Source organism: Oryctolagus cuniculus, chromosome 1, assembly GCF_964237555.1.
Source record: "Oryctolagus cuniculus chromosome 1, mOryCun1.1, whole genome shotgun sequence".
Lineage (NCBI taxonomy): Eukaryota > Metazoa > Chordata > Mammalia > Lagomorpha > Leporidae > Oryctolagus > Oryctolagus cuniculus.
The window spans coordinates 208,689,064-208,711,387 of record NC_091432.1 but is presented as its reverse complement, the minus strand read 5'-3'; the positions used below and the strand labels follow the sequence as shown (position 1 = coordinate 208,711,387).

The 22,324-nt window shown below is 43.8% G+C and overlaps 1 protein-coding gene across 4 annotated transcripts in view; it reads left to right on the top strand.

Moving 5' to 3' along the window:
- The window catches only part of ABCA1 (ATP binding cassette subfamily A member 1), a 138,221-nt gene that overhangs the window by 54,709 nt on the left and 61,188 nt on the right, over positions 1-22,324 (top strand). For all 4 annotated transcript variants that reach the window (XM_051855993.2, XM_008257418.4, XM_008257475.4 and 1 more), the window contains 2 exons: positions 9,586-9,707; positions 11,619-11,795. In XM_051855993.2, coding sequence (XP_051711953.2) covers positions 9,586-9,707; positions 11,619-11,795 — 299 coding nt within the window. The remainder of the gene's footprint in view (positions 1-9,585; positions 9,708-11,618; positions 11,796-22,324) is intronic.

Below are 22,324 nucleotides of genomic sequence, written 5' to 3'. Positions count from 1 at the left end.
TACTAAGATCTATTTTCAATTAACTTTATACACAGAATACCAACTCTATACTAAGTGAAGAGTTCAACAGTTTGCACGTACACACAAAAAAATTCTGTTCCTCAACAGTTGAGACAAGGGCTGTTCAGAGTCATTGCATCTCAACATTAATTTCACTTCTTCTTTTTTTTGAGAAACTTAATTAACTGTAAAGAAGCACCCAAGAATAGTACATCTTTTGTGAGCACTTAGACATAACTATAACTTATGAGACATAAGAATATCCTCCACTTAATACATTAAAACAAATAAGTCCTTAAGAACAAGTTTTATCATTAATTAGTAAAGCACCTCAGAAAACAAGCAATGGCATTGGATACTTAGGCATAACTAAAACTTATGAGACATAAGAATATCCTCCACTTAATATAAATAGAATGAAATAAATCATTGAGAATGAGTTTTACAGTTAACTCTCGTAATATAACTCATTGAGGACAGAAGTCCTGCATGGAAAGTTAGTGCACAGTGACTCCTCATGTTAATTTAACAATGAATACTCTTCTGTATGACGTCCGTGATCACCCACGGCTCTTGACATGAGCTGCCAAGGCTTTGGAAGCCTTTTGAATCCGCAGACTCTGTCAGTATTTAGACAAGGCCATAAGCAAATTGGAAGTTCTTTTTTCCCTTCAGAGAAAAGTACCTCCTTCTTTGATGACCACTTCTTTCCACTGGGGTCTTCCCCACAGAAGTCCTTCATGTGGGACATTTTTTGCCGCAGTGTCTCGGCTTTCCAACAGCATGGACCTTTGATTCTACTTCATCTTTGAAAGTCAAAAAGACCTGAGCCACGGGGCCAGGGGGTCTGAGGTGACGTGGCAAGGGGTTTGACGGTGGTGGGGATTTGAGGGGAGAGGGAGTAAAATTAGCATCTTATAAATATGGCCTGGGTAGTAGAGTTTAGTGTTGGGAGAACAGCCTTGGCAGCCGGATGGTTGGGTTCAGATCCCAGCTCTGCTGTTTACATGACGTGTAACCCTGTGGCTGATTCTGTAACACCTCTGCGCCTTACTTTCCTGGAAATCTGGTAACAGTTGCACCTCCCTCAGGGATGTTGTGGAGGGTTCCTTGAATTTTCCCATCCATCCCATAATGCAGGGGATTCTGTTCTTTTTTATGTACATGAAGGAGCTAATTTCAGAGAGGCACAACTGGCAAGGGGCAGCGATAGGACTGGAACTGTAGTCTTCCGTGCTCTACTGTTGTTATATCCTCAAGAGAGCTGCTTTGTGTAGCCAGAAACTTCCCCAAGGTCACAGGACACTGTGCGTGTACTCTCTGGGATGAGGAAGGAGACAAGAGGGCTTCCAAGAGCAGTGCCAGACTTCCTGCACTTCCCGGTTTCGGGGGTAACAGGCACGGGTGAGATGTTTCCCAAGGCCGGCCGAGAAGGAACATCCTGTGACTCACAGCGGCTTCTTTCCTGGCTGAACCCCGTCATCCCATTTCAGCAGCCAGTGCAGCCAAGGGTACCGTCCCAGACTCCTCTGTCCATGTGCCCCCACTCCCTGCTGCATGTCATCTTGTTGGAAGGTCTGATGACAGATGTGTCAACATTATGTCATGGAATGGAAATTCCTTGAAATCTTTGGGTGGTTGCAGTTTATGGTGCACTGGTGAAAGGCTTTGAGTTTAGGTCTTAGACTTTCACATTTTGAAATCTTTCCATCTACCACGAGGAAGTTTTCCCAGACCTGACAAAGCTGGGCTGTGTCCCAGAGCCCAGGCCATTGGTTTCCATCCAGAGCGGGAGCTGGACCCATCTGGGCCATACTCAGGGGAGGTGCAGTGCCACACTGCAGTGTTGAAATATGGCTTGAACTAAATCAAATCAAAGGTCAGCTTTACCCAGACAAGAATAGAAAACACAATTGGCATTCAATTACAGAACAGTGTGTACCCCACAAACACCAGACTGCCTTTAGAAAGTTTTGAATTGTTAACATCAGAAAATGTTGCATGTCTCCTGCTTTCCCAGTGTAAGATTTGTTTACCTGGTAGGCTTTAAAGAGCAGCTTGGGAGTCTTATTTTTTTCTCATTGAAGGCTTTCCATCCTGGCCCTCCTATCACTGTTGCATTGAGGCACAAAAAGGCAATCTCAAGAGTGACACTTTATCCAACTGAATGTAGGTAGTGATTCCATTTTACACTGTTAATATTTTATTACTTTCAGGGCTTAAAATAGCATGAGTAGGTTGGTATCCATATTCCCATTTTATTGACACTGAGGCTCAAAAGGGTTATATCCATTTCCCAAGGTTGCAGGCTAAAGTTGTGAATTGAATCCAGGTCTGTCTGACTTCAAGGCTGGGTATCTTTGCACCATCCCTTGCTGCCACGTTGCCTTAGCCTCAGAAGCTTGGGCAGTACCACCAGCTTTGTATGCCCACATGGTGATGGAGCATTTTTCAAGAGTAAAATGATTCCTTTAATTGCTGGATAGAGTAGAAAGAACCATAGATTTGTGGTCATAGCTGTTTGGGTTCAAATTTACCACTTGCTTGTTTTGTGACCTTCAGCAAGATACTGACTTCTTAAGTCTGTTTCCTCATTTCAGATATGGGAATAATAACCCCTTTCTCATGAGAGCTAGTTTTAGAGAGTCTGGGAGATAGTATATGTAGAGTCTTAGCAAATACGAGCCACCTTTTTCTGACCACAGAGCACTACCATGGCCTTGATACATTCTATTAATTATAAATGTTGCAAAAAGTTACTTATCCATTATATAAATGAATGATTATACTTAGACCAGCCCTAGAATGAATTCCATCCCAGGCCCTAACTTGTAACATCTTTTCCTTCCTTTGTTCTATTGACTTCTCTGAGGCCTACAAGCTGGTGCTAGTCCCTTGTCATGTGGTGTTTGGAGCATTTGATCCTATTTTTAGTCAGAAACCAGCTCATCAGTGAGAACCCAGTGCCTTAAATTCTATTTTCCTTCTTTTCAACTCTTTTTCCTTTTTCTTTAAAAGATTCATTTATTTATTTGAACATCAAAGTTACAGTGAGAGAGGGGGAGACAGAGAGAAAGGTATCGTGCAGCCATCAGTTCATTCCCCAGATGGCCACAGCAGCCAGGACTGGGCCAGGCTCAAGCCAGGAGGCTGGAACTTCTTCCATGTCTCCCACATGGGTGGCAGGGTCCCAAGGACTTGGACCACTGTTTTTCCCAGGCCATTAACAGGGAGCTAGATCAGAAGCAAAGAAGCAAAACAGCCGGGACGTGAGCCAGTGCCTATATGCGATGCCAGTGTCACAGGTGGCGGCTGTACCTGCTATGCCACAACGCCGGCCTCACTGTTTTTTTTCCTTTTGCCTCTTATGTTTGATCCAATCTTTCCTGTTGGTAGACTGTGTTTCTTCATAATTAAAAAAAAAATATTTGAGAAAAGTTGAGAGAGAGAGAAAGATTTATCCACTCTTTAGTCCCTAGATGTTCACAATGGCCAGGATTGGGTCAGGCTGAAGCTGGGACTCAGTCCAGGTTTCCCGCATGAATGGCAAGAACCCAAGTACTTGAGCCATGACCTGCTGCCTCCCAGTGTTACCCACCCCAGGTTCTTTGGCTCACTCCCAAATAGAAATCGACAAGCGGCAAACATGCAACCAGACCCAGGGTTTATTGAGGGCTTGTGCTTAAAACAAGCGAGGTAGCATGGGGGGAAGAGTTTCCACTGAGTTTCCAGCTGAATGGGAGCTGAACCGGTACTTTTCGAGGATTAGGTAGGTGTGGCAGTGTCTTCTCAGCACATAATGCTTTTTAATATCTGCACCTGGCCTGGAGTTCTATCCCGTCAGCCTCTGCACATGACACTTCAGTTTGCAGCTGGCTTGGTGTTGTTCTACATAGGCACTGTTAGTTTACACAGGAACCACCCCAAATGGCAGTGTCGCTTATATCACCACCCCAGGAAGGTCATATATTGGTTTCATTGGGCTATTCTGGGCACGCATGCAAGTTGGGAAGTCTCTAACAGGGTATTACGGTGTCTTTGGGCTTTGGCTTCCTGCTTCTGATTGGTTTGGAGCAGCCGATGGATACACAGGGGCTTGATTTAGTAAGTGCCCTGCCTGCCTGTCTTCTCCTGAGCCCTGACCAACAAGGTCTGCCCAGAGAGGGCTCTGCCATCTCCGCCAAGCAGGCAGCAGCTGTTCTTGACAAAGGTAGAGCCCAGGTAGAGCCCCCGGCATCCAGAAAACAAATGCAAACAGCCCAAGAGATAGCCTGGAAGACCCCGGAGCGTGTTTGGTTCCAGCCCTTTCATAGCAGACAAGCGTTTCAAGATTGTGTTTACAGGACCCGACAAGCTTAGGCTGAGTAAAGCCAAGAGGAACTGATTTAGAATTTGGCCCGCCAGCCCTGCCCCACCCCCACCGCAGGCCTGCGACCCACACCCTGGGGTCCCTTTAAGAGTTGTATGTTGAAGGGATGCTTTGTCTGCATCTCCTTTCTTCCTTTACCTCCTCCAGCAGCTGAGTGCTGTGGTTCCTTTTTGCGTGGAGCCAAAGACACAACGGAGATCTTGAAACCCGAGCTGGAACTAGAGGGCACTGACCGAGAGTAACCCCAGCTGCTCAGCGGAGGGCTTCCCCCCTCCGCTTCCTGCACAGCCCTTCCCTCCTCCCTCCTCCCTCCTCCCCGCAGCTCTCCCTCCTCCCTCCTCTCTCCTCCTCAGTCTTCTGTTCCCAAGGTGGAGCCAGGCCTGGCTCAGGCTGGAGAGGAGCGAAGGGGAGCCCTAAGGGCCAGGAAAGCATGCCCAGGGCCTGGTGACCGGGAGGCCTGGCCAGCCCACAGACATGCATGGTCTTGTTCTTTTATCTTCACATGTTTTCCCCTCTCTTCTTTCCTTTGTCCTGCCCTGCACCCGTAGTGTGGCCTTGGGAAGTTGGTGGGCTGCTGTTTGCTCCTCCAGGGAGGCTGAGCTGAGTAGATCAAGCATTTTGTTCCGTATTGAACAGATTGTAGCAGGAAAGCGCTCTTGCCTTTTGCTGGGTAGTGGCCTTCAGCTTTCCCCGCCCCACTGTGGTTTAGTGAGTAACCCACCCCCCTGATGTCTGTCTGCTGTGACGAGGGCCACACCTTCCCAGTTACCCATGTGAATACTGGAAGTTAGCACGTTCGTGTTCTTGAGCTTCGGCTTTTCTAACAACCTGAGAGTGTCATTTGCCTTATTTCCTATCTGTGGAGACTGAGGCCCAGAGAGATCAAGGGGGAAAGTGAGGGTCATGGTCACACAGCCAAGGAAACGGCAGGGCCAGGACTTGAATTCAGATCTTGTGATGCTGCATTCGGGGCTGATTTCATTTGACCCGGTGTTCTTTTCAACCGTGGATAAGAAGACCTCAGAGGTCATCTTCCCCAAGCTACAGTTTACAGATAAAAATATCCAGATCCATGTTTACTCATTTGGCCAAAGCCAAATGACTTAGTGATCGTCCTTTCTGCTGTTTCTAGTTTTGCCTGGAATGACTATTCTTTCTTCTGGTCATCTTCCACTTATCTCCTTCCTTGTAGTGACTGGCAGGTGTGGTCATCTGCACTGATTCTCTGTAAAATGCTGCATTGATTTATTCTTTTATAAAGCTCTGAACAGACAGATCAGTCATCCTCAACTTTTCCTTTACCTTATAGACAGTATTAGCAAAAAGTAATTCTGTTTGACTCAGGAACTCAGCCTGGCAAATGTATAATACACACGTACTCACATACCTTACTTACATCACAAATTCAACACCTGAACTTAGTTGGCAAAGTCATATTGTGTTCTTATCATAAATCCTAGCCTTGAAGATATTTCTTTTTAATTTTTTCCATTTTATGATTGACACATAATTATACATATTTATTGGGCACAATGTGATGATTTGATTCATGTAAACATTGTGTAATGATCAAATTAGAGTAATTAACATAGACATTGCCTCAAAACATCATTTCTTTGTGATGAGATCATTAAAAATCCTCTCTTCCACTTATTGTGAAATGTACAATATATTAGTAACTACAGTCACCCTACAGTGCAATAGAACTCCAGCGCTTTTGCCTCCTGTTTAACTGTAGCTTTCAAAGAATCTCTTTTTCTGGGAGAAAGATGTGCACACAGACAGTTGCTGGTTGATCTACGTGGTGCTCAAGGAAAACATAGAATGTTACCAGGAGGCAGAAGAGGGCCACTGAACCCAGCCTGGGAGTAGGAAGGTCAGGGCCGGTTTCCTGCAGGAGGTGACTCTTGGTGAGAGAAGGGCCCTTTCAGCTATCTGACATTTTTCGTATTCTTAGCTTCTCTGCCTATTTTCCTGCCAGCAGCATATTGGGTACAAAGCCATCCTGCTGTGTCCCCACACTTCTCTTCATTTCCCTTCCTACTCCTCACATCGTAGGTGTTGAAGAATTTCCTCTCTATTCATCTGTTCATTTATTCCTTCGTTCACCAGCTTTTGTTGAGCACCTGCTCTGTGCCTGGCACTGTGACTGCAGGGTGTCTTGGTTCCTGCCATGAGGAGCGTTCTGACTGTGTCCTCTTGGCGCCAGCCGAGTTCTCTCCTTGAAGCACTTGCAGTACTTGGGCAAATGCTTCCATGAACTGTCTTCCTCTGGCTTGCGGATGCCTCCTGCTGCTTTTGTTAGTTGGTTTCCCTCTTCCCCTCCCTTATCAACACAAAGTTCCTGGAAGGAAGGGTTTCTGTCCTTATCTTCTCTGTACACTGCATTGGTGTGAAGTGGTAAAGTTGAGTGAAGAAAACCTTTTCCATAATAACAAAATTATTAATTGGGTGCCTTTCTTGAGCTGCTTGCTCACTGTTCATGCTTTATCCACGAATATCTCTAGTCCTGTATCTGTGAAAGGTGGATACTGTTGTCTTCCTTCATAGGCAAGGAAATGTGGGATCAGGAAGGCAAAATGACTTTCCCGCAACCACACAGCTAATTCACAGCAGAGTGCAGCATCAGGTTTAGGTTTTTCTGGTCCCAGTCTCTGATTTCACCTCCACACCATTGTTTCTTCAAACTTGGCTAGAATCACTTGGAAAGCTTTTTAAAAATTCTTATGCGTGGGTCTTACTGGAACAGTTTGATGAATTGTTCTGGGGTGTGGCCCGAGCTTTGGGAGTTTTGTAAAGCTTCCAGGTGAGCCGGACAGGCAGCCAAGTTTGAGAACCCGTGTGCTGCACCGTGTTGCCTTGCTCCGTCCACATGGGTTGCAGCTGCAGGTGTTGGCATCGGAGTCTCAGCACACGTGTGGATATCCATGTGATCAGACTGCAAGTTCTTTGTCGCCAGGCATCTTTAGCCCTCCCTGCTGCTTCCCCACCCAGCGATCCGACCACATGATGCACACGATGCATGCAAGTGCATGTGTACGGCCCAGGGCTGTTGACTGTTGAATCAGCCTTTTGATTCTTGTCTCATGCAGGGGAACCACTGATGGGCAGTTGGAGTGTGATCGCATCCAGCTGTTCCCATCTTGCCTGTTGACATAACTGGAAGAGTCTTATAAACACGCTGAGCACGCCCGCTGGCCTCGAGAGTGTTGCTAGATGACCCAGACCCGTTGTAAGTGCAGCAGGGGTCAGCGTCCTACACTTCTGCTGCCTGCTGTGGGAAGGCGCGGTCTGTCCAGAGTCTCTAGGGCAATGTGGTATACTACTCTGTTTCTGCTTCAGAGCACTCTGTGGCTCCCTGGTCATACATGTACTCTGTTTTGTCAAAGATTCATAGAGATCTTTTTCGGTACGTGTTTTACAGGTGAGGCTCATAGCTAGGTTAAATGACCTGGTCAGGAAATGGGTTTGGAACTCAGGGTTCTGATTCTCAGTGTGGTGTTTTTCCCATTGTTGCATGGTAGTCAGGACCTGCCTTTTCACAGTGGTCTTCTATGGATGCCACCAGCTTGCTTACCTTCTTCCTTGTTCTCTATCATTTGGGTCTGGGGGGAAGGGGAAGCAGGGAAGACAGTTCCTGTGGTTGAGGGTCCTGCTGTCTTCTGGGGCATGGTGTACAAATAGTCTTGACATCCTTGAGCTCTTCGTAGACCTGCTCTCTGGGTGTAGGAACAGCTTCTGGGCGTCATGAGTAATAACCAGGAACTAGCCCAGTAGGTGTAATGGAGAATGATTTCTCCAGCTGTGAATCTGGACCGCTGAAGTGTGCTTAAAGCGGAATGTGTCTGGATCCTGCAGCACTGATGAGAGTCTGGTTTGGGTTGCAAAGGCCCTCCTGCTTCTTCATCTCTGTGCGTTACTCTCTCGGCTTCCAGGATTACCTATTGTCCTCATTAAGGCTCATGCTCTAGCCCTGTTTTTAAGTGAAACCTCTTTTAGAATTCAGACAAATGATTTGGGTTTGCAAAGTTTGCCCCCTAGAGGTTGGTTAGGGCATGGGCTGCTGTTTGGCAAATGGTGCCTGCCTGATCATGTGATCATGAGAAGCTGGTGTTATCTGTATTGCAAAAAAGTTACATTATTAGAAGGGTGGGAAGGAAGAGAACAGGTGGATAATGAAATGAAATATGGCAGGGAAAAATGGTATTTCAGAGCCAAAGGGCCCCTACTTGGCATGAAGTTGGAAACCTCTTATTTAGAAGTGAAAATGAAGTTCAGTAAGATGATATGAAATACCCAAGTGACACAGCCTACAACCCAGGGGACTAAAATCCTGAGTTTCTGACAGTGCTTTATCTGTTTTGCTACACTGGATAGAAAAATTTTCTAAATGTACTCAGATGGCTAATTATTTAAAGAGATTCTGTGTAAAACCCTGTAGCAATCAAATCATTTAGTAGGATTAATCTTTTAATATATGCTTATGTGTTTTTCTAAGGCAGGCAAACCTAGACTTTTGATTTCCCTATCACATGTTTTATGTTTGCAATTAAAATTTCCCTGTTTGTGCAAGTGCTTTGATATTCATGATGCATTAAACCAGTGGTTCTCAAAGTGGGGTCCCCAGACCAGCATCAGCAGCATCACCAGGGAGCCGAGTAGGCATAGATTCTCTCGCCCTATCCCAGGCCCTGTGAATTAGAAAGTCTGGGGGTAGAGTCCAGCGATTTGTGTTTTATCAAAGCCCTCCAGGCAATTCTGAAGTTTGAGAACTGTTTCCTGCTGTGCATAAACAGGACATCAGCCAAAGTGGTTTATGGGAAAAAGGCTTTGAATCTCTCTAGTTGATGCTTTGTGACATGATGGCATTGGGAAGGCAGGAGTGCTGGGGTTAATGTCACAAATCTTGGGTGCGAGGAGCGAGACCAAGGAAAGGTTGTGTGTGGGGGTGCATGTGCATAACAGCACCGTTACACTGTGTTAGTGTAGGAGCACACGCTGAGTGTGGCTCAACATGTGATCAGAAAGCAGTTTTTCCATGTTTCTCCTGATAAGGCCTTGCCCAACTCACTTCTCTATGTGCCCATGCCAGAAGCCTGCAGTCACCCTTCTATTTAAAACAAGACCATAAATGTTGTGATGCTTTTCCCACCTGTCCCATTGTGCTTTTTTTTTTTAATTACTTATTGAATGAAAATAAAACACTCTCTTGATAGGTTTGAAGCTTCAAGATTTCCTGGTGGACAATGAAACCTTCTCTGGGTTCCTGTATCACAACCTCTCTCTCCCAAAGTCTTCTGTGGACAAAATGCTGAGGGCTAATATCAGTCTCCACAAGGTAAGCTGCCACCTTCAGTTTCCCCAGTGAGGCTGATGGAGTTAGAGCCCTGGGAAACACATGAATGTATCCCTGTCCTTGTAATGGTGGGGAAGGAGCTGGTGTACCAGATCAGCTCCATCTAATTTTACTGCCCTGCCCAAGCAGGCACTGCCAAGCCCTCTGGAGAATGAGGTGTACAACCTTGCATCTTGGGCCAACTGGTTGACATAAAGCTGTTTTTGTGCCTGTTGAGTGGCATTTGTAATGACTTCTTCCTAAAAGGGTTGCATTTTAAGTGTAGATGCATTAGACATTTAAAAAAAAATTTCACAGTTGTGAGAAAATAACCAAGGTTGAGGATTATTGACTTGGGGCAGCAATGTAAAAACTTCATGCTTCTTTTAAAGATAGACAAAGATGTAGAAGGATTTGTTTTTCAGTTTATAAATCTATGAAATAATATTAGTGTGTATATTGAATTTTAACCTTAGATCTTATAAAAAGCTTCCTTCGCATCATCAGTTGTCCTACAGCTCCAGTGAGGTGGGAGTGGGTGCTGGACCCAGATTGCGTAGTTACTGACTTTTCAGAGGTGCTTCTCAAGTTCATTCTCTGGCAGAAAGGGGCGTGGCTTCCTTACCCTGCCTCTTGTCTGCATCCTGGCCTGTGGTCACAAGAAGCAGAAGCGGTGGAGATGTTTATGCTTGAAAATACGGTCTTTGCTGCACATGATCTAGAATTTTTAAAATTAGAAAAATGTGCTTACTGCTTGCCCTTATGAAACTAGGAAAATATGCCTTGTGTTTACCAATTCCGTGGTTGGGAGATGGGCCAAAGGCAGCAGGCTTTTGAAAACAGTTGCATTTAGTACAATTTCCATTGCCCCCTGCCAGTTTCCTATCTGTCACATCTGATCAATTTAAAATAAGGGGCGTCCTAAGCATGGAGGTGGTCCTTGCGTGGTGAGTAGGGCTTCCACATCATCAGTGTTCCTAAACACAGACCTGGAGGGTGGGCTGACAGCCCGGTGCGTGGACTTGTTGCAGAAAGGAGTGAGACTGAAGTGCACTTGATATCTGGCAGCAGGTGAAGCTTTAATGGAAACTGTGGCAGGACAAATGCTCTGTAGTGTTTCGAAAGCGGCATGGGTTTTGAGATGCTTTCGGCCCATCAGTCACGTTGGGCTTTTCTGCAAGCAGTCCAGGCAGCACTCGTTTGAACTAACAGGGGAGTTTGTGATGGCGTCATCAAGAGTCTGCATCACTCATTCCTTCAACAAATATTTTCCTTCTGCAATGTTCTGACTCTATGGATACCAAGTGAACCTGATTAACAGAGGCTGCTCTTCCTAGAAAGCTTGTCGGCTATTGAACAGTCAGGGCCATCTGTATATGAAGAAGCGGAGTTTGTTTGGGCCCAGAAAGACTTTCTAAGTATATAAACTAACCAGGGAGAGGCTGTCCAGCAGATGTATGAATAGATAAGAATGACTTAGAATTGATCTACCAATGAGATGATAAGAAGCTTGGCTTTCTGGTGCTTTGCTCTGAGGCAAGTGAAATGAGGAATTCCAAATTCTGAAGTGACTTGAACACAGTTTTGTGTATCACTTAAATATCTGTACCTACAGATAATAGTGCTTTTTTTTTTATAAATTAGCCCAATCCCAGTTTAAAGATAAGTTTCAAAATTATGAGGAAATTTTTCCTCTAATAAACTTGGCCCCAGGAGTTCAGACTCTAGATTCCTGTTTGCGGAATCATGTGGTTCCCATTATTGCAAAAAAGGGTTGGACTCATGCTTTCTCTTTGCAAGATGAACAAGAGTGTGGGAGATACTGAGTCAGACACATCATGAAGGCTTCAAGACCTGGCTTCCCATCTGTGTAATCTTGTTTTGCTTATTTCTGTTTGCATCAAACACTTCCAGGTGTTTCTGCAAGGCTACCAGTTACATTTGACCAGCCTGTGCAATGGATCAAAATTAGAAGAGGCTATTCCGCTTGATGACCAAGAAGTTTCCCAGCTTTGTGGCCTACCAAGGGAGAAACTGGACGCAACTGAGCGAGTTCTTCGTTCCAACATGGACATCCTGAAGCCAATTGTGGTGAGTTAGGGAAGCTTCAAGCATTAATGCTTTTGGAATGTGAAATTCTTCCTGGAACACTGTGACTTTGTTTTTGAAGAAACATAGGGCTGGCTGGAAGTTTGAGGCACTCTCACTCCATAGCACATTCAAAATGATCTTTCAAACTTTTGGGCTCTCTCTCAAGGGATGAATGGGGAAGAATGAATTGGGTGTGGCTGAGGCCAAGCCCACAAACCCTTGTGCCTGTTTTAATCAGAGAAGACCTGCTTTTTTGTATTTTTCATATTACAATTCTAAATAAGAGTTCATTTGAATGAAAAAATTCTTCTGATTTTTAAAGCAAAAAGTTTGGAAATCATTGATGGGAAGATGTTTAAAAGTCCATCAGGAAGGAGACTTTGCGGGCTATCACAGTCAAGCCCAGGAATTGGATAGGACTACACCCGGTAATTAGCATATTCAGTGCATTAGTAGAAAAAAATAACCAGCAAAGTTTGCTGAGCTTAGAAATCATTAGTTCAGAGAAGCATTCCATGATGGCACAGTTCACTCTGAACCAGAGACTGCAGATGAGCAGAGCACTGCTGTCCTCAGTGTTGTGTGTAGTCGTTCCAGATGTGTCTCTAGGATTTCTGAGTGCTCTGCTGAAAGTCTTCTCCACCTGCATCATTTAACATCCAATATTCTGGTTTGTGAGTAGATGCTCTTCTTCTTTCTTTTTTTAAAAAATATTTTATTTTATTTATTTGAGAGGTAGAGTCACAGAGAGAGGGAGATACAGAGAGAGCGGTCTTCCATCCACTGGTTCACTCCCAAATGGCTGCAATGGCTGAAGCTGTGCTGATCCAAAGCCAGGAGCCTGGAGCTTCTTCCAGGTTTCCTAGGCGGGTGCAGGAGCCCAAGCACTTGGACCATCTTCTACTGCTTTCCCAGGCCACAGTAGAGAGCTGGATTGGAAAAGGAGTATCTGGAATCAGAACTGGCGACCATATGGGATGCTGACACTGCAGGCGTAGGAGTATCCTACTGTGCTACAGTGTCAGCCCCAGTAGATTTTCTTAAAACTGGAGATATGGCCGCTGCAGGAAGGATGTGCCTTGAAAGAAATGTTCCCAGTAACAAAATGAAATTGTAATCCTCCTGACTGTGTGCAGTGAGATTTCTTTATGGAGAGTTGGGTCCTCCTGGAGTGAACTGAAAATGTTCAGATTCTGCACCCTGTGCCCAGACCACATCCTAGAATGTGAACTTAGAAACACATACTCTTGGCTGGCATTGCGGCTCAATAGGCTAATCCTCCGCCTTGTGGCGCCGGCACACGGGGTTCTAGTCCTGGTCGGGGTGCCGGATTCTGTCCCGGTTGCCCCTCTTCCAGGCCAGCTCTCTGCTGTGGCCAGGGAGTGCAGTGGAGGATGGCCCAGGTGCTTGGGCCCTGCACCCCATGGGAGACCAGGAGAAGCACCTGGCTCCTGCCTTCGGATCAGCGCGGTGCGCCGGCCGTGGTGGCCATTGGAGGGTGAAACAACGGAAAAGGAAGACCTTTCTTTCTGTCTCTCTCTCACTGTCCACTCTGCCTGTCACAAAAATAAAAAATAAAAATAAAAAAAGAAACACATACTCTTGCCGGGCTCTCAGGAAGTTCTTCTGTTCTTGATTCTGTGATGCTGCAGCTGCTGCCCAAGACAAAGTAGCAGTAATCCTGTGTGCGTATGTGGGGCTCCTGGGTGCCTCCTGAGGTTGGCACCCAACTCAGTCAGTGTGATGGGCTTAGCTCTAATGTTTAAGATTTGCTTTTGTTTGATTCCTGAGATAGTATAACCTATTCCAGTTTTTTTTTTCTAAAAAAAGAATATCGAGTGCTTTGTTTAACAGACTGTGATTCTATTAGTATTTCCATGTTACAATTTCAAATAAGATGTATTTCTGTATAGGGATGTTTTCAGCCCAAAGTAACTGGCTTGCGCAGTTAGATAAGCTCATTGTGCAGACATTTGCAATATGTAAACATATTTTGCATTGTAAGACAAAGGGTCAACAGTTACTACCTTTGGTACAAAAGGATATTACAAAACCATTGCCATGGACTGCTTTGGGTGGCTTTACTTCACCACAAATCAAATGCTCCCTCTTTCTGCTGAAATAATTCAAATTTTGGAGAAAATGGTATTTTTAGGTGACATCCTGATTTATTCTGATGCCCACTGATTCTGTTTTACTTCTGTCTACTCGTTAAACGCCTATTGTGCGCACAACCCAGTAAACTGTCTTCACTGACCTGACGTCTGATTTACACTGGAAGTAGACTGTCAGTCAAGCCCTCATCTGACAGTTAACAGCCCAGGTTTCAGCTTGAAAATCTCTCTCATTTGAGAGAATTAGCAACATGGCAGAACACATGGAAATGCACCTTCAAAACCGGCAGGCACCTTACGTCCCATCTGCTGTGTTGTGGTTGTTCCTTGTGGATCAGCTGGTTCACAGCCAGGCGTTGATTAAGGTGGCTGCACATCTTGTGGGTGTGTGGAGCATCTCTGGGTCTACTCCTGCCGCTCTGCTATTGCCAAATGAGTTCTCTCCTAGCATAAAGCTAGGAGAGGAGACTCTTGAGTTAGAATACCATCAGTGGTCAGGATCGTTCGCTGTAAAGCTGACTTTGGTGGTGGTCTTTGGGATGAAATGACTTCCAGGCATTTTGGAGTATGTCTTATTAAGGAGTTAAACAGAGTCTTAATTGGAATACTGATTGATGTTTGATTTACATAAAGTGCCCCTTTTCTCCCGCCACCTACTTGAAATTTCACCATGTGTGATGGTGGATGGCTGTGACATGTGATATTGTTGTACATGGAGTTAATTGTGCCAAGAGCTGCAGTAGGAGCAGCAACCAGATGCCAGACCCAATGTCCTGGGGAGAGAAACTGTTCTGTCTGTCTGTGCTTCTGTGGATCTTTAGGAGAGAAGTATTTAAACTGTTTTTCCTCTTTTTTTAAAAAAGATTTTATTTATTTATTTGAGGGGTAGAGTTACAGACAGAGTGAGAGACAGAGAGAAAGGTCTTCTTTCCTCTGGTTCACTCCACAAATGGCTGCAACGCCCAGAGCTGCACCGATCCGAAGCCAGGAGCCAGGAGCTTCCTCTTGGTCTCCCACACGGGTGCAGGGGCGCAAGGACTTGGGCCATCTTCTATTGCTTTCCCAGGCCATAGCAGAGAGCTGGATGGGAAGTGGAGCAGCCGGGTCTCGAACAAGCCCCAGAGGGGTGACTTCAGGAAGCAGAGCATCCCTCGACAAGGCATAAGACGCTCCTCCAACAGAGCCAGTGAATGTTTACTGTACATCTGCCTTGTATCAGTCACTGGAAGTTCAGCGATGACTAAGGCAGATATGATGCACACGGAACTTTCATTCTGGTGGGCACTGAGGGCCAGCTTGAAAGCTGAGACTGGGAACTGGAGGAACTCTTCACAGGTTCTGGGTTTGTAGGGTGAGGGTATCCTACCGTCTCAGCTTTCTTCCTCTTGGCTTTGTAGAGGTAGATTCTTCAACTTGTTACAGCAGACCTAAAACATTTATGTGGGACTGAACACCTGCTTTTCCTCTCCTTAAGTTCAGACCTTTGTGGAAAGTATCAGATTTTGTTTGGCTTTGATTGATTTTCCTGCCCACCTGCTTACAAAACATGCTTTCTCCCTGCAAGCAATTGCAATTCTCATCATTTGGTATTTGGTAGAATCATGCACTGTGCAGATTAATTCTTCAGCCTCCATTGTCACCTAATTCCTATGGGGAAAAGGGAGCACAGAACCAAGGGATAAATTGGTAAATTTATCACTGTGTTAATGTGACTTCTCAACCCCATCTGTACAGACGTTTTTGCTTCACTCATATTTCTTCCTTGATTAGTGCTGCTTTATCTAAGATGAAGGTTTGATCTTGTCCTGAATTGTGTGGTAGCAGATCTATTTCACTGTGCTTAGAAATAACAAAAATTGAGTATTTTAATGCATGAAGCACATCAAAATTAAAAGTTAAGTTGTCAAATTATTTTTAAAAGATAGTATCTCCTTTAGACATGAATTTCATGATTTCCTACTTCAATAAAAATATTAAAATGTTCCTCAAAGAAAATCTTTTCTGTCATGTAAATCACTGGGAAGAGATAGTGATTGCTTCTTGGTAGTCATTTTCTTTGGACTTGGTATGTGGTTTACTTGTTTTTAGTTTGACTAAAACATAATTAATCCTAACACTGCGTTACATCGTCTGCATATAGCCGAAGTACACTAGAGATTTGCATTTGCTTTAAGGAAGTGTTTAAGAGAAGTTTGAAATGTTCCAATGAATACATTGTAACATGCATTTGAGGGAGGAAAACAATTTTTTTATTGTGTTGAAAATATTGTTCACATGTATGTATACCCCCATTTCACATTATTTAGTAGTATGGTTCCTGAAACACTTGGATGTAAATAAGATTTGTGTAGACTGAAAATAATTTTCAGTTGCATTTTAATTTCACAGATGTTCTGTCTTCTCTTTCTGTTTGTGACTTTGAATACATTAGTAATGTTCTCTTTCTGTCTTCATTTTGTGTAGTGACAGTCTATAAACCAACACTGAAATTCATTCATTCAGCCAGCATTTACTAAACAGGGTCAAGGAGGCAGTGGTATTCTCTGAATTTCTATTCTGATAGGAACATGGGTGGGACTGACCAGGAAAAGACCGGATGCTATATAGAGTTATAGATGCCCTGCTAACGGGGCCTCCTAACTCAATTGTTTAGGATCAGAAAAGTTGAGATCCAAAGAATGGATGTTAGCCAGGTAAGGAAAAGGGAGTAGAATGTTCTAGACAGAGGATATGACATGTGCATGGGTCTAGAGGGGAGAGGGAAGAAAAAATGACATTTATACAGTTATTCCTGATCAACAAACATTTTGAATGCTAACAGAGGTGGAAATGCTAACTAATCTGACCTGATCTTCACACGCTAAGTACACTTGTTGACTTTTCACATATGTACAATTAAAAGAGTTGAAAATACCTTTAAAAAAGGAATAAGGGCCGGCACCGCGGCTCAATAGGCTAATCCTCCACCTAGCGGCACCGGCACACCAGGTTCTAGTCCCGGTCGGGGCGCCGGATTCTTTCCCGGTTGCCCATCTTCCAGGCCAACTCTCTGCTGTGGCCCGGGAAGGCAGTGGAGGATGGCCCAAGTACTTGGGCCCTGCACCCACATGGGAGACCGGGAGAAGCACCTGGCTCCTGCCTTCGGATCAGCACGGTGCGCCGGCCGCAGCATGCCGGCCGCGGTGGCCATTGGAGGGTGAACCAATGGCAAAGGAAGACCTTTCTCTCTGTCTCTCTCTCTCACTGTCCACTCTGCCTGTCAAAAAAAAAAAAAAAAAGGAATAAGAAAAATAAAGTTGCATTTTTGGTTACTGCACCTGATTGAGATAGCTCAGAGTGGAGCAGATGTAGCCCTGGGGAGTTTGGTGGGAGAAGGACTGGCTGGATGTGATGCTGCAGAGGTGGGCACAGGTCAGCCAAGGCAGACTTTGCTCAGCAAGGCCAGGACCTTGGGCCTCCTTCCTAGAGAAAGGGGAGCCACCAGAGGCTCCAGAGGTTGGAGGACCCAATAAGGTGAATACCAGAGTTTTGCTGTGAATTTAAATGATTTGAATGACCTTTGACGCCAGACTCACACCAGCCCATCTCTTACCCTACTGATACCTTTCTCTTTCCTTTTAATTTTTCTTTTACAACTTTTTATTGGATGTCTAGTTGTGATGTGCCAAGAACTGTGCTGCACCATGAGTTTTATTTTAGTAAAATACTAGCTCAAAAATGGAAGTCATGTTGACTTGGTTAGGTTATTGCCTTTTCTCATTTTTCAGTCTTTCACAGCTTATTAAGCTAGAGAGGATAGAAAGAACCTAATGAAGCCATTGGAAGGATGGGGCACAATAGTACAAGGATGGAGAAACCTTTGTCATTCTATGGCACTGTCATGCTTTCAGGAAATGTTAGTCTGCTGTGATGAGCACATTTTGCAGAAGTGGGTGGGAGTTTTGAGTAATTAATATTTGGGTACTCTTCCTCTAGTGATACCACAGCATTTCATTAGGATCTAAACACTGAATAATACATCAGTTCTTGTTGGCTTGATACAGGAAGTGCAGTCCCTCTCTAAAGGTTTTGTTTTTCCTCTTTCTCCCCCTTTCCTTACTTCCTACAAGAAAATCACTGCATACAGTGGGGGAATGATGAGTTCATAGCTAAGAGAATGTTTTTGGTTAGGAAAAATAATGGCAGGAATTCCAAGCTGTGAGTTGTTAACTGGAGTCTTTGGAAATAAGATCTGGCAGTTTTGTCTGCCATTATAATGCAGGGAGGTATGCACAGGAGACCAAGGTTAATAGTAGGTACAGACACGTGACTCTCAGACTTCATTTTGTGTTCTACTTCAAGGCAAGAATTGATTCCTGGGATTAATTTTATTCAAGGAGGCTGTATGTCTTTCAAAGCTGATAGTTAACTCAAACTGACATGCATCTTTTTTACCTTTCCTTTATTTCTGTCCAACCATCCTCCCTTTTTTAGCTTTTCTAGAATTAAAAACAAAATTAGGAAATAGCTCAAACATATAAAAAGCAGAGAAAATAGCAAAGAACAGTCATGTAGCATCGTCCATCATCTTGTCATATCTGCCTCCAGTTCGACCAAGAAATAAAATCTTACAGATGCAATAATACCACCTGTGTGTTCTTCTGTCTTTGCTTGGAGATAACATCCCTGTCCTGCAGTTGGCTGTTTTTAGACTTTACACTTGCATTCTGTCAATTACAGTGTATGATGATGACCTGCGTGTGCTCCTGCTATCTAATTGTGCATATGTTTTTTCATTTTATATTTTGTTTTTGAGATTTATTAGTATCGATACATATGGCTCCTGATTCTTCTAGTCTTTTACTTGTTTTTTTTTTTCAGGTTGTTTATTGGTATCTTTTGATACACAGTTTTTATTTTTGAAAGTTGGATTCTCCCCCCTACCATTTTGGTTTGGATTTTTTGTATTATATTTAAGAAACCATTTCTTATTCTAAATTCATGTTTTCTCCTGTATGTTTTAAACTTTCCTTTTTCCTTTTTTCTGCTTAATATACCAATAATTTGTTTTTATGTAGAGGTAGGACATTGAAAATATATTATTTTTTATATGAATAGCCAGTTGTCCTAGTTATTGAATAGTCTATCCTTTCCCTGCTAATTTTTAATATGATGTCTTTGCATGAATTTCTTTTCTCAGTTTTATAATACCAGGCACAGAAATATTAATTGAAATCTTGAGCAAAATAGCTGGATAATCCAGGCTTTAAAGTCTATGCTGAATTTGAAATGTGTGTGTTTATTTAGCTCTGTGATGTCAGCCCAAATATATATATATAATTCAAGCACCTCCTTGAAAATGGAAATTTGTTTGTATTGACTACAGGTTGTCAATGCTGTTAATGAATACTGAGCATTTAATCCCAAATACATGACTATCGTAAAAAGGATCCTAATAATTGCATTGATTGTTCTTCCTCATTATTTATCAGTAGATTTAGCCAATGCTGCATTAGACACCAGAGCCAAAACCAATCAATTAAGTAAGCAAACAAACCAAAGCCTAGACTATTGACAATAAAGTTGAGTTGTAATATGTGGCTTTGCCTCTGTGTCTGCTTGCATGAAGGTCTGATACGCATGGCAGACTTACCAAAGTTATTATGCTTATTTATTTCCATGGCCAACTACCTTCGTGGGTTAAATGCACTAGGCCCTGTTATGTGTTGCAGTTCTGCTGAATTCCTGAGCTCATAAAACTTGAAGAATAAGCTTGCCCCCAAAGTTAAGACATTTAGATGGAGAAACCTGAAGGAAAAAATCATTATCTCTGAAAATTATTACCTTCTCAGATGGAGAAGACATTCCAGGGACAATGGGAACGCTTCACTGATTTGTACCTTTCAGGGGATAGAAAGACGGGATGGTGACAGCGTGCTGCTGTCAGTTCTGGGGGTTTGGGAACATCATTTGTGTTTTGGCGATTCATGTCTTTAATTGGTGTGACACATCTGGCCTCCCGTGGGTTTGGCATGCTTTGGATCCGGCTCAGGGCCAAATGAGCTGAATAGCCTCTTTTCACGGCTGCACAGTCTGAAGCAGATGGTAGCATGTAGACCAGGCGTGGAATGGGCGGGCACTGCATTCTGGAAAAGAATGCTATGAAAGACAGGCTCTGTGAACATTGTCCAGTGCTGCCTAAGTGGCCTCAAACTTCAGGGTACAAAAGAAACCCTAAAGGATTCCTGGGTCACCCTAGTTATGAATGCATACAGAGAAGATGGCTGAGGATCTGCATATCCTACAAGCGCTGTGTTGATTCTGGTGCTCCCAGACCACAGGGTGTTGTGAAACCTGGTCATTCACACTTCTCTGCCATGATTTTGGCCATGTTCAAGTGCAGCTGGTGCCACTTTTCCTTATATTTCCTTTTAATAAGTTCACTTCTTTTGAATAAATGTAATTAGATAGGAAACTATCCTTACTGCTGTAAAAGTAAAAGTCAACATCACTTGCTATAAATGGAAGGTATATGTGAATATACATTAAGATAAGTCTGTGTGTATATATAGCTGTGTGTGGTGAGTGTTTATGTATACACATATATAAAATAGGTAATGAGTTTTCCTTCAGGTTTTTCAACTGTCGACTTTGGGGCAAGTTCATGTATATAAGAGAGATATGCCCACTCACATGTATATATAAACATACACATTCATATCAAAACACAAAAGATAATATTAAGTTCATGAAATATATATGTACTTTTTATATAATATTTTATATTTCATCCACTTATTATTATCTTTCCCCCCCCAAGTTTGGCAAATGCTGAATTTATTTATTTTTTAAATTTTAAGGTCAGTTTATTAAGTTCAATGATGAAAGCTATCAGAAGAATATTCTCCTGAAAATTATTTTTTTCTTAGAAAAAAAAGAAAGGAAAATCAAAACCCTCTCAGCTAAGCCACAGATGCTGTGGCAGTCAAGCCTCTCTGCAGAAGCGGATAGTCCATTAGTAGGTTGAGTCACTTCCTGGGTCAGCAGGATTGAGGTCTGGATCATCATCATCATCCTCCAGCTCCAAGTCATCCATTTCCTGGAACAAAGACTCATCTACTTCCACATTGTTGCCAGCATCCTCCAAGAACTGGATATCAGATGTGTCAAGATTATGATCTGTTTCAAACAGCTGGCAAACACTGAATTTAAAAAAGGGTTATAGGGGCCGGCGCTGTGGCTCAGTAGGTTAATCCTCCACCTGCGGTGCTGGCATCCCATATGGGCCCCGGTTCGAGTCCCAGCTGCTCCTCTTCCAGTCCAGCCCTCTGCTGTGGCCTGGGAAAGCAGTAGAAGATGGCTCAAGTCCTAACCCTAATCCTAACCCTAACCCTAACCCTAACCCTAACCCGGCTTCGGATCGGCGCAGCTCCAGCCGTTGTGGCCATCTGGGAAGTGAACCATTGAATGGAAGACATTTCTCTCTGCTTTTTCCTCTCACTGTCTGTAACTCTACCTCTTAAATAAATAAATAAAATCTTAAAAAAAAAAGGGTATAGAGGGGGAGAAAGTGATCTTATCCCAAACCTTCAGGAATTGGAATGAGAATGTCTTTATTTTTCAGTGAAGAGAATGTTATAATTTCAGAAATAGCACGTTGGGGGCAGATGTTTAGTACAACGGTTAAGATGCTGCTTTGTGAGGGACCAGTGTTATGGTACAGTGAGTTAAACCTCTGCCTGTGACACCTGCATCCCATATGCCCTGGTTCAGTCCCTACTACCCCACGTCTAATCCAGCTCCCTGCTAATGTGCCTGGGAAGGCAGTGGAAGATGGCCAAGTTCTTGGGTCCCTGCACCCACCTGGGAGACCCAGATGGAGTTCAGCTTCTGGCTTCAGCATGACCCAGTTCTGGCTGCTGTGGCCATTTGGGGAGGGGTCCCTCTCTGCCTTTCAAATAAATAAATAAACCTTAGGAAAAAAAGATGCTTGTGGTGCCTGCATTACTTATTAGAATGGCTGTATTTGTGTCCTGGTTCTGCTTCTGAATCAGTTCCCTGCTAATGCACACCTTGAGAGGCAGCAGCTTATGGCTCAAGTACCTGGGTCCTTGTCACCCACATGGGAGGTGCAGATTGAGTTTCCTGGGTTCCTGGCCCCCATCCTGGCTATTGCAGACATTTGGGATGTGATCCAGTGAATGAGAGATCTCTGTCTGTCACTCTTCTCTCTCTTTCTACCCTCTCCTCTTCCAAATAAATAAAAACTTTTTAGAAAAAGATTTATTTATTTGAGAGGCAGAGTCACAGAGAGAGAAAGAGAGAGACAGAGAGAAAGGTCTTGCTTCTGTTGGTTCATTCCTCAAAGGGCTGCAATACCTGGAGCCTGGCTGATCTGGATCCAGGAGCCAGGAGCTTCTTCTAGATCTCCCACGT